Source organism: Crassostrea angulata, chromosome 7 (genome assembly GCF_025612915.1).
Source record: "Crassostrea angulata isolate pt1a10 chromosome 7, ASM2561291v2, whole genome shotgun sequence".
Lineage (NCBI taxonomy): Eukaryota > Metazoa > Mollusca > Bivalvia > Ostreida > Ostreidae > Magallana > Magallana angulata.
Genome location: NC_069117.1, coordinates 48,030,638 through 48,045,658, shown reverse-complemented (window position 1 = coordinate 48,045,658; position 15,021 = coordinate 48,030,638). Strand labels below are relative to the sequence as shown.

General features: G+C 31.2%; 2 protein-coding genes across 4 annotated transcripts; one reads left to right on the top strand and one right to left on the bottom strand.

Annotated features, from left to right (window-relative positions):
- Positions 1 to 734: 734 nt before the first annotated feature.
- LOC128192887 (uncharacterized) lies at positions 735 to 13,975 on the bottom strand. Of its 2 annotated transcripts, none has more exons than XM_052865917.1 (5): positions 13,855 to 13,975; positions 5,701 to 6,138; positions 4,001 to 4,174; positions 3,315 to 3,494; positions 735 to 2,081 (listed from the first exon to the last, which is right to left on the bottom strand). In XM_052865917.1, the coding sequence occupies exons 2-5, from the start codon at positions 6,011 to 6,013 to the stop codon at positions 1,813 to 1,815; spliced, it is 936 nt and encodes a 311-aa protein (XP_052721877.1). In that variant the 5' UTR covers positions 6,014 to 6,138; positions 13,855 to 13,975; the 3' UTR covers positions 735 to 1,812. The 2 variants fall into 2 exon arrangements, with proteins under 2 accessions (XP_052721877.1, XP_052721876.1); XM_052865916.1 differs by lacking the exon at positions 13,855 to 13,975 and adding an exon at positions 7,948 to 8,178.
- Positions 10,806 to 14,894, top strand: LOC128192889 (galectin-4-like). 2 transcript variants are annotated; one of them, XM_052865920.1, is made up of 4 exons: positions 10,806 to 11,276; positions 11,583 to 11,665; positions 12,158 to 12,376; positions 13,882 to 14,012. In XM_052865920.1, exons 1-4 carry the CDS (start codon positions 11,010 to 11,012, stop codon positions 13,886 to 13,888), a joined length of 576 nt encoding a protein of 191 aa, XP_052721880.1. In that variant the 5' UTR covers positions 10,806 to 11,009; the 3' UTR covers positions 13,889 to 14,012. The 2 variants fall into 2 exon arrangements, with proteins under 2 accessions (XP_052721880.1, XP_052721879.1); XM_052865919.1 differs by having other exon boundaries at positions 10,810 to 11,276; positions 12,158 to 12,368; positions 13,882 to 14,894.
- Positions 14,895 to 15,021: the final 127 nt, after the last annotated feature.

Here is a 15,021-nt window from a genome sequence, read left to right as displayed (position 1 = left end):
AGCTGAAAGTTCAAGTGGGCTTTTCTGATCACTTTTTGTCCGGCGTCCGTCTGTCCGTCCGTCCTTCCGTCCGTCTGATGTCTGTCTGTCTGTAACTTTTTTACATTTTCGACTCCCATGAACCACTGGGTCAGTTTCAACCAAACTTGTCACAAGGCATCATTAGGTAAAGGAGATTCAAGTTTGTGAAAATAAAGGGTCATGTTCTCTTCTAAGGGGATATAATTAGGAATTATTGAAAATTTGGTGATATTTTCCAAAAATCTTCTTCTCTAAAAGCATTTGGCCAGAAAAGCTGTAAATTGTGTGGAAGCACCCTCAGATAGTGTAGAATCAAGTTTATACATATCATGGTCCCCGAGGGTTTATCATTATCATTTATCATGAGATAGTTTTGATAATTGAGAAAAATAAAAGATAAATCTACTCTCTCGTGAACATTTTGTACAAAGATCATTGAAAAGAAGATAAATCAGATGGGTAAAAGGTATGAAGAGAGAAAAGAGTGCACCTGAAATGAATAACATTGCTTTACTTAATATAGAACTAATCAAGTTTTGTAGAAATATGTTAAGAAGGAAAGTATTTTAATATCAAATAAGAGACTGAAGCCAGAAATAAATGCTGAGTATTTGTAATTAAAACAAAACAACAAATGTTGTATGTGTTCCTGTCTGGAATTCCAATTAGATGTGATAAAAACTATCAGGGTTTTTAAAAGGAACGGTAGGTAGAAGAAAAAAGAGGGGAAAAAACTCGAAATGTTTAACCAGCTAACTACTTTAAAAGAAATAACCATTTCTACCATTTTCTGTTAAAGTTTTCAAATACCCTTCTTTGTATCAAGGTATTTTGATTCTTACATAGAATTGATCGTAATAACTTTTTCACATTTAAATACCAGTATTTTTTTATTTCTTTATACAGAGATCATCTTCTCAAGGAGAATTATATACTAGCCTTAAAATTGCTTTGATCATCCAACCTTCTTAGTTATTGCCCCTAAATACAGGAAACATGTCTTATTATCAGCTAATTACGATAAATCAACTTATGCACTATTACATGCGTAACCTTTTTCAACACTTTTCTTTATTCAAGGATTTCAAATTAAAACATTAAACAATACAATATTTTATAAAACATACAGACTAGTAAATAAATCATAGAATAACGCCATAGAATTGTCAACACAATGAAAATCTTGTACAAAGGTTAAGTTAAGCATGAAATTAAAAAAAATATTTTTAATATTAATTACGAAAACAGACATTTTGTTTAAACAAATATTAGAAAGGTGAACAAAATATAAGTTTTGTTCAAACAGAAGTGTTCACCCTGATAAATCGAATAATTTGAAGGAAAAAAAAATGAAATAAAATAATGTGAAATTTTCAACATTTCGCATTTGAAATGTCTTTTCATCAATTTCGATTTATTTTTCGATAAAATAAAACAACAACGATTGAAATTAATTACGCGCATTGATGAAGTTTTCCGGTCAATTTTTTCTTTGATACGTCGATCAGTAGAAAAAATTATTATCTTCATTTCTTAATTGAACAAACTTTATTGACGTCGGAAACGTTTTGGTAAAAAAAAAAAGTCGGCAAATCAGGTTTCTGAGTCAAAAAATAAATACAGAAACATTCTCGATTTTGATCTGTCAAACTGTTCAAAATAAATGTCTTATTTCCGGAAAACGAAATCAAATATAAGCTCAACTAAGCTGTAAGGCCCCGAAATTGTGGTTAAAGAATTTAAAGATCATGTCTTGTATGACTTAAGTTTATATTGATGTTCATCGTTTCATTAAACGCCGTGTCTCATATGACGTAACAGGGAAGCGGCATCACCCAAACAAATAGCCACCGGTAAGGACCCTATTATACCCCAGCCAAGGACGAAACCGATTCCTGTGGAGGAGGTACGGCTGTCTTTAACACTGGTCTTGGACCGGATAAAGGCATTCGTTTTCTCCCTTTCTATTTTTAGCTTTTTCTTCATTTCCTCCATTCTTTTGATGAGTTCTTCTGTCGTGTTAAACTGATATCCTACACCAGCGCTTGGACAAATGCAACCTGTAATTAAAGACAAATATAGAGTTAAAAAATTCATAGACATTTTACATGTGCATTCATCAAAAATTAACATTATATATCCAAAATAATAAGGAATAAAGTAACATTTTGTTTTTACTTCAAACGATGCTTGCAATTTAAGAGGTTCTTGCCTTATAAACTACGAAGCAGTGTATAAAAAGTGTTAACTGTCCAATAAACTCGATAGACGTTGTACTTATTAGATATTAATATAATTAAGCTTCGATAAATGCATTTATATATTAATAACGAAAGTAGTTCGGAGATAAAACCATACATCATCAGATACAATGCGCCCTCTTGTTATATTGGGGCGAACATGGAAGACTTAAATTAAAACTGTTATTGTATTCTAGACATGACCATTTATATTTTTTAGTTTGATCAACCAAAAATATATTTAATTTAGTTATGTTATATATAGTTTACATGCGCATTTATGTTAACACAAGGGAGTCTTTCGTTTACATTTTTATGAACAGCATTCGAGCTCTGAAACAAAAAAGAAAAATTCCGTAACTTTCCTAGAGATACTACAGCTTATTTTCTTCATCTTGGTAATTTATTTTTTAAACACACGTCAATAAAAGAATAGAAGTTGCGCATGTACTGAAAGTTTGAATCATTTTTAATGCAATAAAAGTCGCGATTGTGTGTTCAAAATTTTCCGGAGATTCAAAATTTTAAACTTTAAAATTTTATTTACATCACGTGATTTTCAATGACAGTCGTTGTCATTGTCAATGGAAAACTTGAGGTAATTTTAAAGAAATAAACATGTATTAAAATAACTCATATACAGGATCGTATGAACATGACGCTTTCTTGCTGAAAGCTACGCCGAAATGTTTGCAATCGATGAGTATATACTGTTGAACGAAAGGCTGGGCAAGCAATATTTACTATTGAATAATTTTAGCCATAAATTGAGAATTTTTAGATTTTACAAAGTGTGATTCTATCATGGTTAACTTTGCTAAAATCATTCATATAATTTTAAACTCGTAAATTGTCATTTCACTGTGTTTGCGCAACTGAGCTGTAGAGTTTCTTTAATACATGTACTAGTATTTTCGTCATCTTCATACATGTACATGGCTTCCCTCCTATATAAGATTAATAAAGTTTTTAAATGATCATAACCATATTCAGCTCTCTTGATTATGGTAAATGCCGTAATTTTAAAATGAAAAATAATAAATTAAATACAACCTTCACAAACAGGTTCCAGACCATCCCATGTTGCATTAGGAAGGCAAGTTCTAAACAGGTTACCGATAACCAATGCATGGTGTTTTGCGCATGTCATTAACAGTATCCCACCAATCTGTATGTTTTGGCTTAATACGATGACAGAGGAGGTTGAATTTATCTCAGGGCATAATGGAATTGCTGTGAAAATATATAAATCGTTAACAATTGAAATGTGTATAACTGTTAATTTTCAAATTTCTACAAGGGTTTATTTTTCCTCTTTATTTTTAAGTCTGGGGTTAAACTTTAAATCGACAGCTTAAAAAAACGTAACAAAAGTGATACGTTATTGGATTGGTGTAGAACTTTACATTAGCAAATGAAAACCTGCGTTATGTTCAAATTAAGCTTGATGAAAATAAATAAAACTCTAGCGACTAAGAAGGACTAAGTTGCTTGCTCCCTCAATTCCTTCTTCATCGCTAACATTTTATTAAATTTAATAAAAGTAATCCAGGCATTACCCAAGAAAAACACTGCTACAAATAGAAAATTATCCGTAAAAATTTAATACTTTGAAAAACGTTACTCGATCAGTTGCCTATAAAGCCTTTAATATAACAGGTTAGACGATATTCTATAAAAACAATACTTAAATAATGAGTTATAAAATTAATCCAAAAAAAGTAATAAAAATGTCTTACCAGAACAGAACGGAGGGTCACCTATCCACTCTAGTCCAGTCCCACAAAGCCGAGAGAGGTTCCCGGAAGTTAGGTTGTATCCGCTTGCGCATGCATAATTTGTTACTCCATTGCATCTGGTATCATTTGTTACAATGTAAGTATTGTTGAATTCTTCAAATTTGCAATCTGTCTCTATTTTAAAACATAAAGCGTGCAAATCACCAACGAAGGACTTTTATTAGTAATATGATCAAAATTGATGTAAAACTTGATTTCAATAACATCCTTAGAATTGTTTCAAATTTAAACCATGTTTTAAAGTCTTTTTATCAAACTCTTCATTGTTTATTTGCCCAAAGAGAGTTTGGTTAAACGAGACTTATTATGAGCATGTTTTTTGGAAGAAAAAAACCTATATTTTTTATAGGCAGAATAAAACAAATAAAATTTAACGAAATATATGCAATAGACATTAAGTACAATAAAGTCATATTGTTAATTAGAAAGTATTTTTTAACTCCCGTATGATAATAATTTATTTTATTTTTTTTTTTATATATCTATCCTTTTTAAGGTTTTCTTTCCAAATTTCAATTCGGCTTGACAAGCCAACGCAAAAAATACATCTTTACTTCAGAAAAAAGTAATCATTCTTCTACTTGTAATACGATTTGATACTTATCACGAAACATCTAAAATTTTGAAAATTAATTATAGTACCCATGCAACTGATTAAAATTTGATCTTAGTTTGGATAAAGTTATGTACTATTACACCTTATAAAACACATAAAATCGTAATCACAAGGTCTTTTTGGGATAGATATATTCACAAAAAAAATGTCTCTTTACAAGATACACAAAGCTATCATACATCACTTTAAAATGCAATCGTTTTAGGAATTTATGAATAATCATAGAGTAAAAATCAGTTAATACAACAAAGGTGTAATGCCAATTTATATGATCTTTAATATTTCTACCAAAAATATATCATGATTTTGATTGCATGTTTTTACACAAAAGTAATAACAGTTGACACATCCTGATTAGTCAATAGTTCGGTTAGGTTTTATTAAAATGTTTGAGGCATTATTGAAAACACTTTCGACCCAATAACAGAATTTTTCGATTTGGTATGTATCCCCGTGCTGTTAACAAATGTAAAATGAATAAATGTTTGTGTCTTAGTACAATATACTACTACTCCATACACTGGTATGACAAATTTTTGTTGCAATAAATACATCAAGGTAGATGAGGTTTGTACTCAAAGAAATCATTTAATCAGCTAGTCTACTTTGCTTTTTGACAAATTAAAAAGCGTACTGATGAAATAGTTGCTCAGAGCGTGGTATATTCTTAAGTTTATGGCCAGAACTGGAGTTGTGCGCTTATGATATTGAGATAAGGAAAAGGAAAGGTTGGTCGGGGGCAAAACATCACTTAAAGTCTTAATTAATAATTGATCAAAAAATCATTTAATTTTGTTTATTTCAAAGGAATGCTCACAAAGTAGAAATATGGAAGAATTTATTATAATCGTTGGCATGTTCTTTCAATAGTAAATTAGACGTTAGAGTAAAAGATGAATTTTAAATTTGATCAAAATTCTACTAATGAGTTTAAAAATCATCGCGATTAATTCATCAAATCATTAAAACTTTGTTAAAATAGAATGAATGATCTTAAAAACCTAGATTACATGGAGAAGCCCACCTTCATAGAATCTCCACGAACTAGTGTAATGCGTCATCACCGCAAGATAATTGACGTCATATGGAATGATCTGAGGGTGACTGACAACTACGACGCCATCCGCTTTGGGTCCTTTTCCAAGTTGAATGTCGCCATTATCCCAGCTGATCCACAACTGTACATAACCGGCACTGTTTAATATTCCAGGAGATTCAGTATATGCACAATATTCCTTTAGAGCCCGAATGCAAGACTTTTGATTGGACCATACACCGATGACGATTTCATAAAACTGGCTCCAATCGTCTCGTGGTGTGGAAAGGTCTTGGGTCATTAATGCAACATGAACATCAGTCGAAGCTTTGATCGAAAACTCTATGTAAGTTTTTCCTGTAGCCTGTATGCAGTAAGTACTAAGCTGGATATAGGTCTCAAAGTCTGAAGAAATTTCAGCGTATCCTAAAATACATCAGATTGGTGACCATAAATAAAACATGTCAAAGAACATTCGTACCTGTGTCACAGGATTAATTTTTTTTTTTTTTATTTATCACAGTTGCATTCGTTCTTATTTTTATTCTTTTAGATGTGTATTCTTTATCTTCTTAAAGTTCATTTAAAAATAGTTTGTTTTTAATGTTTCTACATTCATATTTAAGGTTGTTTAATTTGAATAATATATTAACTTTCATAATAAAAGCATGATATTATAATTAACCATTTCAACTATAACATCCGATTAATCGATCAGCCTCTTCCAGTAAAATTGACATCCCTAGTTGTTCCCCAAAACCATATATATAGGCATTCTTTTTATTTTGATAAAATTGTTTATATATATTTATAATATAAATTTACCTTTCTGTTTATAAATCTTAATTTTTTTTTAATTATAAAGGTATACTGATCCATGTTCATTATAAACTGAGGAAACAATTTTTAAAAGATTCGCATTATTTTCCCCCTTTCTTTTGTTTGCTGGTATTTAATATGTGAAACGTCTCATGAATTAAAATACTGCATCAAGTAAGGCTTTTACAATACAAATTACAGTTCATAAATCATTTAATGACGCTAAAAATATCTTATACAATTTACTGAGAGTAAAACAAGTGCTCATATATCAAATACATAAATCAAAATGCTGTGTAAACAAAATTTAATAAAACAATAAATGAAACACAAAAAAATTGTGAATAACTTGCATTTTTTCACAGGTCATAAATTGAGATTGTGTGATTAACGATTTGCGTTTATCAAATATTCATCTTCCAAATTTGATTAGTTTCATATATTTATGTAGGCAGGTTTTTAGTCCTACTTTTTAAAGTGCAATGTTAATTGTTATTACATGTCCAATAGTAAGCAATGGCTTAGTAAAAGTGGCTCACTACATTCCGATACACATTCTAAAATCGGTAGAAAATTACTTGGTTATGATAAATAGTATGATGGATAAGAAGTTTATAAGTCAAATAGGCACAAAATGTGCAATTTTAGATGAAAAATTATACTTTCAACGCTTTACTTTAGTAAAAATGAACTCACGGTCTATATCTATATCTATATCTATATCTATATATATATAGTGTAAACACAAGCGCTGACGAGGATATGATGGGACTTTATGACATGTGCATGAAGCAATGAAAATCGTTCACAGACTTTCTGTGCGTTAGTTAAAAGATAAATTTTTACCAAATCGTAATTTTTACGCACAAATGAAGCTCAAACAACAAGGACGCGTTGGAAAATTCAGTGACTACATGACATGCAGTTATGCTCAGCTAGACGATTCTTTTTTTTGCAAAAATAATAAAACAATAAGACAATGAAATTCATAAAATGGCGAATATTAAAAAAAAATCAATAATTAAATCATTTCGTTTTTGAAATATTATAATGCTTAGAAGAGCAATATTTATTAACCTCATGGAGTTTATACTTAAAACCATGATGCACCACATTAAATTCTAGCACCCTTATGTTCTCGCAAGTTTGCCAAACGTAACTTCAACTGTATGGTATTTTGCGAAAATGATAGAGTTCTTTGCAATCGAAAGAACTTCATATCTGACATTGTCTGGTGTAGTTCTTACCAACCTCTTTGAACTTTCTTCTAAAAGAGTCAGTTTATGGTAAAATGCGTTGTTAAAGATCAAAACAAAACAAAATTCAATTGTATTCTTTATATTGTTCAATTATTATATATAAACCAATTCTAGCAAATACCAAAAAGTCAAAATTCAAACTAGACAAGAATCTTACCATAAATGTGTCCAAAACCAATGATGAAGATGTATATATAAACTGACCATGTCCTTTGCATTTGTAACATTTTTTTTCCTATTCCAACATCTTTCTTTCATCCAATCAGTATTTTGTTTAAATAAAATGATATTGCATTCCTCTTACTGGTGGAATGTCATCCTATGCTCCAAATTCTTTATCTATTGCAACGAATATTATGAACTGATACGGATGATAAGATCCATGTTTTGAAACGTCATCAATGCTTACTATAGTTACTGTCCGATGTTATTTGGTTTAAAAAACATCCAAGATCAAAGAACAATTTTACCTGAAATTTAGAACCGTGATAATTAAGAAATTAAGCAGTCTAGCGATGTATAAAATTGATTTTTTCGCAAAGTAAACTGAAATAATTACTAAACTTATTGATTAAAATGAATCGTTGAAGTCCATTATTAGACCTTAGGAATGTCCATAAATCTCGAAATGTGTTAATAAGTTTTCCAAAGGATAAATCCGGCTTATGAAATGGTGAAAAAAGGGCGAGCTGGTAACTGTCAAAAGGATACTCCTATTGTACGAATAACTCATCCTACAATTTTCAAGATAGGAATTTAACGTTTTGCAGACCAATTGTGCTTATATCTAGAGATATGCTGATTACTTGCATTTTGATTTTTTAATGATTAAGCAAAAATTACTAGCTGTTGAATATCGTCATATTTGCATAGTATTGCATATAAGGTTCCCTTATTGTACGGATTTATTATTGGTTATTTATTATTGTCAAGATAGAACATTTTTGTTTTGCAGAATAATTGTACATACCCGGTATATCAGAGATGAGCATATTACTTAATTTTTGATGATTTTTTGCGAAAAATACCAGCTGTAGAACTTACATGTACTAAAGTCATATTTTTCAAAATATTGCATATAGAGTACCCCATTTCTGTGGTTAGGTAGTGTATATCACTTCAGGGTGGACAGATGGACAATAGATACCATTCACACAATAGAAACACCTGGCTTTCTGTCACATTGACAGCTTTTCTCTTGTTTTCTTCTTCAAAAGATTCACAATTTTATCTTTTTACTTGACCAAAAATTTGAAAGATAGTGTACACATATTATTTATGTGTGTGGTCTAAAAAATATTTAATTCCATAAGATTACACAGAAGTATCTTGTCAACAATCAGTTCATAAATATTGGTAAGCCGTCTAAAAAAACATAAGATATAAAACTATTGAGGAACAAGTGCAATTACAAAAAATAAAGTTCTATATGGACAGTTCGTTGTAATTATGGCTATGAGAAGTTTCTCAATACTAAGAAAAAACTTAATAAATTTTCGAACATCAAACCATTGTCTACCTGCAGAGAGTTTCATTAAATGAGGAAAAAATATCCAAAAACGAAATACATGTATTATTAAGGACCAAATATTTTAAATTTCTCTGAACTCGTGTCAAATCATAATTCTAAATCATCATCTCTGAGAACGTTGTGTGTATTAATTTAACTTCAAATATGTTCGATGCTGTCTGTTCTCCTTAGTTGTTTTCTGACCCGATCCTTTATTCCAAAGATTGATTCTTTCATACGTCTATTTTTACAATCATTTCTCCTGTATGACAATGTATGTATATCTCTGACGATTTGTATTTCTGTTTATTCTGTATATTTGTTCTTCTTGTACCAAATTACTTGGTTTGAGTGAATAAACTGAACTTGAAATAAATAACTTTTAAAACTGCGAGCTTTCTTGAATAATAATTTCACACAAATTTTGCTACCATATAACAAATTAAACTTTATTTTCTGTGTTAAAAATTTGAACCTCAAACACATATATCATCAATAAATTGCCCTTAGGCATGGTTTGAAATATAAATTTTCATTCAATGTTGATTCAATAATCCCCTTTCCCCAAAAATAAAAATAAATTGTAGCTTTCAAAAATAAAAGACTTCATTTGCTGTCTTAAGAGAAACTTTTTACGAGGCTAAATGAAATTTGAAAATGAATTCTCTCTCTGACCCTCTAACTTTGGGTGAAGTTATAGATGAGTGGGTTTTTGGTTTTTTGGAGGTTTTTTTTTTGGGGGGGGGGTGTTGTTAAATATTCATAATTCGCTTTTATCCAATCACCAATTTTTCATAATGGCAAGCTTCGTATTTTCCATTTTCTAAAGAAAAACCTAAAGCGTTTTGTAAAATTGGACCCGTTGTTCGTCGCTTTGTCCCCTGAGGTAAAATATAATCATGGAACTTCTAAACAATAACTTACTTCTACATTATGATTTTTCTCTTTCCTATTCGATCTAGCCCTTCATTTGAACAAACTTGAAAACCCCTACAAGTTCGGTTGCAATTGGCTAATGGCTCTGTGGAAAAAGTCGAAAGTGTACAGATTTACAAAACTCATACGACGACGAACAAATCATCAATTCACTTGAGGGTTCAGCTCAGGTGTGCAAAAAACTGAAACGCCTCACAATGTTCTCGACCGACCTTTATAGAAAGTTTCAATCAAATTCAAAGCTGTTATTTAATTGTATTTCCATAATTTCTAATTGTATAGTGATCATTCTGATTTGTGGTGCAATTATTGCACAAGTTGTTAATCACCGAAATGTTAATAACGCAGTTGCGTGTGCTGACACTTTCTGTTCATTACGTCGTGCAGACCTTGTGTTTACTGAGCATCAAAATTTCACTATAAAAGAACCCGACTTTGGGTTATTGGAACAAGATAATATCTTTAAACTTTGCTCTGATAAGTTTGATTATAGTTCCACACAACATACATCTTTAAATCTCTTTTGCCTGTCATTCTTTATATAACCATTCAGATGCACATTCATCGACACAAACAATGGCAGACAATGCCAGCTATACGTACTTAAATATTTCACAGTGTAAATATTTAATTCTGTCACCCTTTGAATCTTTAATAGAGATAGCCGCTATTCAGAACACAAGTGACGATACATAAGTTAAATAAATCTCAGTGGATACGTTTTAAGATATCATAGATGACAGTTGAAAATGACCCGTGTGATAAGGTGAAACATGAGAAAGCAGAGAGCTCAGTATTTGGATGGACCAGAAGTACAAGACTTTGACGACAGCGACGACCTGCCGGAAAGATGGCAGACCGAGGAGGACCTTTCTTCGGAAGTGCCCACGGATGACGGGTACCCGGATGTTTCATATCCACTATCCCCGGTTCCCTTGGATTCGGCGTATGGATACCCGGCGTCTGGATTCAAGCTGCACTACCAGCGACCCCCCAGACGTCCAGATGAGAAGAGTCACTCCTCTCACATATACAATCCGGTAAATATCATATAGACATTAATGGACAAAGTTCTACAATGGTCATAATGCATTCACATTTGGGTGAATTCTGAGTTAAAGCGTAATGTATTTCAATTGTATGAAAGAAATTTTAATGACACTTTGACTGTTATACAATAATTACAGTATTTTATCAATATTTCGTAAAGCCTGTACCGGGTTAAAAAAAATGTGCATTTGGGAGGGGTATCTAATGTAGAAAATTACAAAACACGTTTGCATTAGAAACTAAACTTAATCAAAAGAGCGATTGCAGTTTGGATGTATGATTCTGGGACTTTCCAGGCAATGCCGTTGTCAGCAACGATCCCCGGTGGAGCGGAAATAGGAAGACGGATCTCTATAGAGGGCGTGGCAGGTCAGCAAAAGTAAGACCCATCCCATATACTTAATGGAATGTTTCAATTCTATGTCAGTTAATTATATATTAAAAGTGAGATTATCTTGAGAAAACCGATGTATGTTTATGGTCAACACTATGATATAAAACATGTACGTTTGTCAAAGTCAGAAAAAAACTTTCATTTTAGACTACATGTATATTAAGTGAATTTTAACTTTAAAACAGAAATTTTGAAAAGTTTGAATCAAGACATTGAAAGTGAATTTCTACGCACCTTTAAATTGTTTTTGATAAAAAAAATATAGAAAAGAAGGTTACAACACAAAATATCTTGATTCAAAGATAATTCATTTTTGTTCCATTATAACTTAATTTAAATGTAAACGTCCTGAAATAAATATTACCAATATTTCACTCCACGATAATATTATACACATGCATAATTACATGTATGTGTAGTACAAAAACCAGATTTTTTTTAACAAAAATTGTACACTGGCGTATTTGTCTGTTACAGGTTCTCTGTGCAGCTGACCGACTCGTACCAGGTTGACGTGGGCCTGTTCCTTAGTCCTGTCATACACTGGGGCGCGGACTCCGGTACTGTTGTACTGAACATCCGCTGCTCTGGTTCCTGGGGGCGCGAAATTAGAGAAAAAGACAACTTCCCATTCGAAGCTGATGAAAAGTTCACTATTGAAATCATATTTCGGGAGGATCAATATGAAGTATGCAGGTTTGGAATCAAGATTAATTTTATGTGTTACAAATGTTTCTTGTATCAACTAATCAAGGGACATAATTAAGAAGACTGATTGATCCAAGGCAATTTTTGGACTTTATAAATCTCTTTCAAAAGAAGAGCTGTATGAAGATTTAGGAAAATACCGGTATATCGGTATAAATGTTTAAAAGTTAAAAACATGTAAAAATTTTCCTTATTTAATTATAGTTTATATCTAAAAACAACATGTTTAAAAATTTAATGTTAATCTGGTTGGTAATTTGTTGACACCCCCCCCCCCCCCAAGTCTCCTAAAGCTAGTTATTTCCTTAACCAGTACGTAGCTGTACATACCAATAAACCAGCATATTTTGTATATTTTTTGAATAAATAATCACAATTGCATGGCATGAGTTAATGTGGAGAAAAGTCAGAAATTATTTTCTTCTCGGTTCTTTCATCGTTATGTTAGATAAAACCAAAACAGCGTTAATACAGAACATTTAAGTTCTCATCTAATATGAATATTTTGAAGAAGGTATTAACATGAAAAAAATGATTTTAGCCAGGCTTTGCAGAAAGCAAAGTCCTGACTGTAGGTAGGCAAATCGCTAATTTTACTATAGCAAAACTGTGAATATTACTATAAATGCACAATTGAGAGAGAGAGAGAGAGAGAGAGAGAGAGAGCTTGGCTTTTTTCTTTTTAGTTCTTTTATGGTTTTTGTTGTTGCTGGTTTAACGATTGCAATATCAAAAAATCCAATCACAGAATGATATTAACAGCTTTGAAAGCATAATGATATTGCGAAAAATTATAAGACTCCTTAAAATTACAGTCTTATTGCTATAAAAAAGAGAACTTCAAGATTTGATGGTCATTTTTACAACATATTTATTTCTCTTAAAATGCATCATAAAGTCACCGCTCATTAATTGATAACACAGGGTCATCAATATATATCCATACTTGAAACAAAAATGCCCCAGATTTACCCTCCTACTTCAACATTAATACTTTATAATTGAAATACTTTATCTTAATAACATTTATCTTCAGAATTATAGTATGATACACAATTTAACTTATGCATTTTTTTCCTCGTTAAAACTTCCCATCAACCATCGGTCTCGAGTCAGAAAATTCTCTATACCCAAATGATCGAAACAATTCTAGTTTGATCAAAAGATATCAAATATTTTATGTGGGTTAACTAAATAATTGTTAATCAAAATCTACATCAAAGGCAGTCTATATTCGACCATGTTGTTCAATTCCTGTCCAAACATATTTCAAAATTTCAGACTTACAATTAAAGTACATGTAAATATTGACAATGAGTATATAAATCATGTGTCTAGAAATGAAATGAACACAGTAATCAGTTTTAACGAACTTCCTTAATTAGCATTTAACTATAAGGCAAATCAACATCTCCTCCACAAACCAAATCAAATAGCTAAACTTTCACACGACAAGCAATACTTACCCGATGGATTTGATGGTTTTATTTCAGATTGTAGTCAATAACCACCAGACGTACGAGTTCCCTCACCGTCTCCTCCCAACAGAGAAGTTTCAAACATTAGTTGTAGAAGGTGACGTCAGACTTTGTCACGTGAAGTTCTTATAAGAGAGATTACCTTGAAAATGGACGTGGATTATCTACAGCTGATTTTCTGATGTTCGGGTGTGCCACTTCAGGATATCAACTTGTAGGCACACTGAAAAGAAAGATTGTTGAAGAATTCAAGGCGTCCTTTGTCATCATCAGTCTAACGAAGACCTATTTTTGTAACTCATTACCTCGTACATATAGCTGCATTTATATGATAGACTTCGACCAATCCAATGTGAACTTAAAATATTTGTATGACATATGTATAGATTTTACTTCAGAATTCATAACCTGCGTTATATTATTTGCATTTAGTTACCAATAGGGCAATCTCTCTTTATTTTTAACAATTGCATGATTATTCAATAAAATGAATGCTATCGAACAACATCTTGAAAAAGAGAATGAGAAATACATACGTGTTGTAAAATTTTTCGTAATATAGGATAATAGGTAAAGAAAATACAACCACACGCAAGCACAAATTACAACTGTAAACTTTTGAGTTGCTCCTATTGAGGGAGTATTCACAATATTTTGAATTCAATTTCGTTTCATAGGTTCAAATTTTGTTTAGAGACATAATATTGGATTCGAACCTAGTCTAAAACATACATGTGGTACTTCCTCAAATAATGTGACCAGAAATATAGGCTTATATAGTTGAACAATGCAAAGTTAAGAGGGTTTTAAATTAAAGTTAAAATCTATGCTTATTGATTTAAAAATCAATAATCTATCCGTATTTATATACATTTATACCAGTATATATATGAGTTGTTGTTTTAGTATACATGAATAATTTAGAATTAGAGCATCTTTTTAATTATTGAGTTACAAGTTACTCTTCTTTTTAAAATTCTTCATACTTTAGTTAAACTTCTTTTACGAGTACTAATTTTAATTAAACAATAGAATGCTTTCTTTGGTGATTCATTCGGGATATGAACACAGGGGCCAAGCCCGTTTTAACATTAATTTCAATGTAACCATAAACTTTCTTTATTTATGGTTACATTGAAATTAATGTTAAAACGG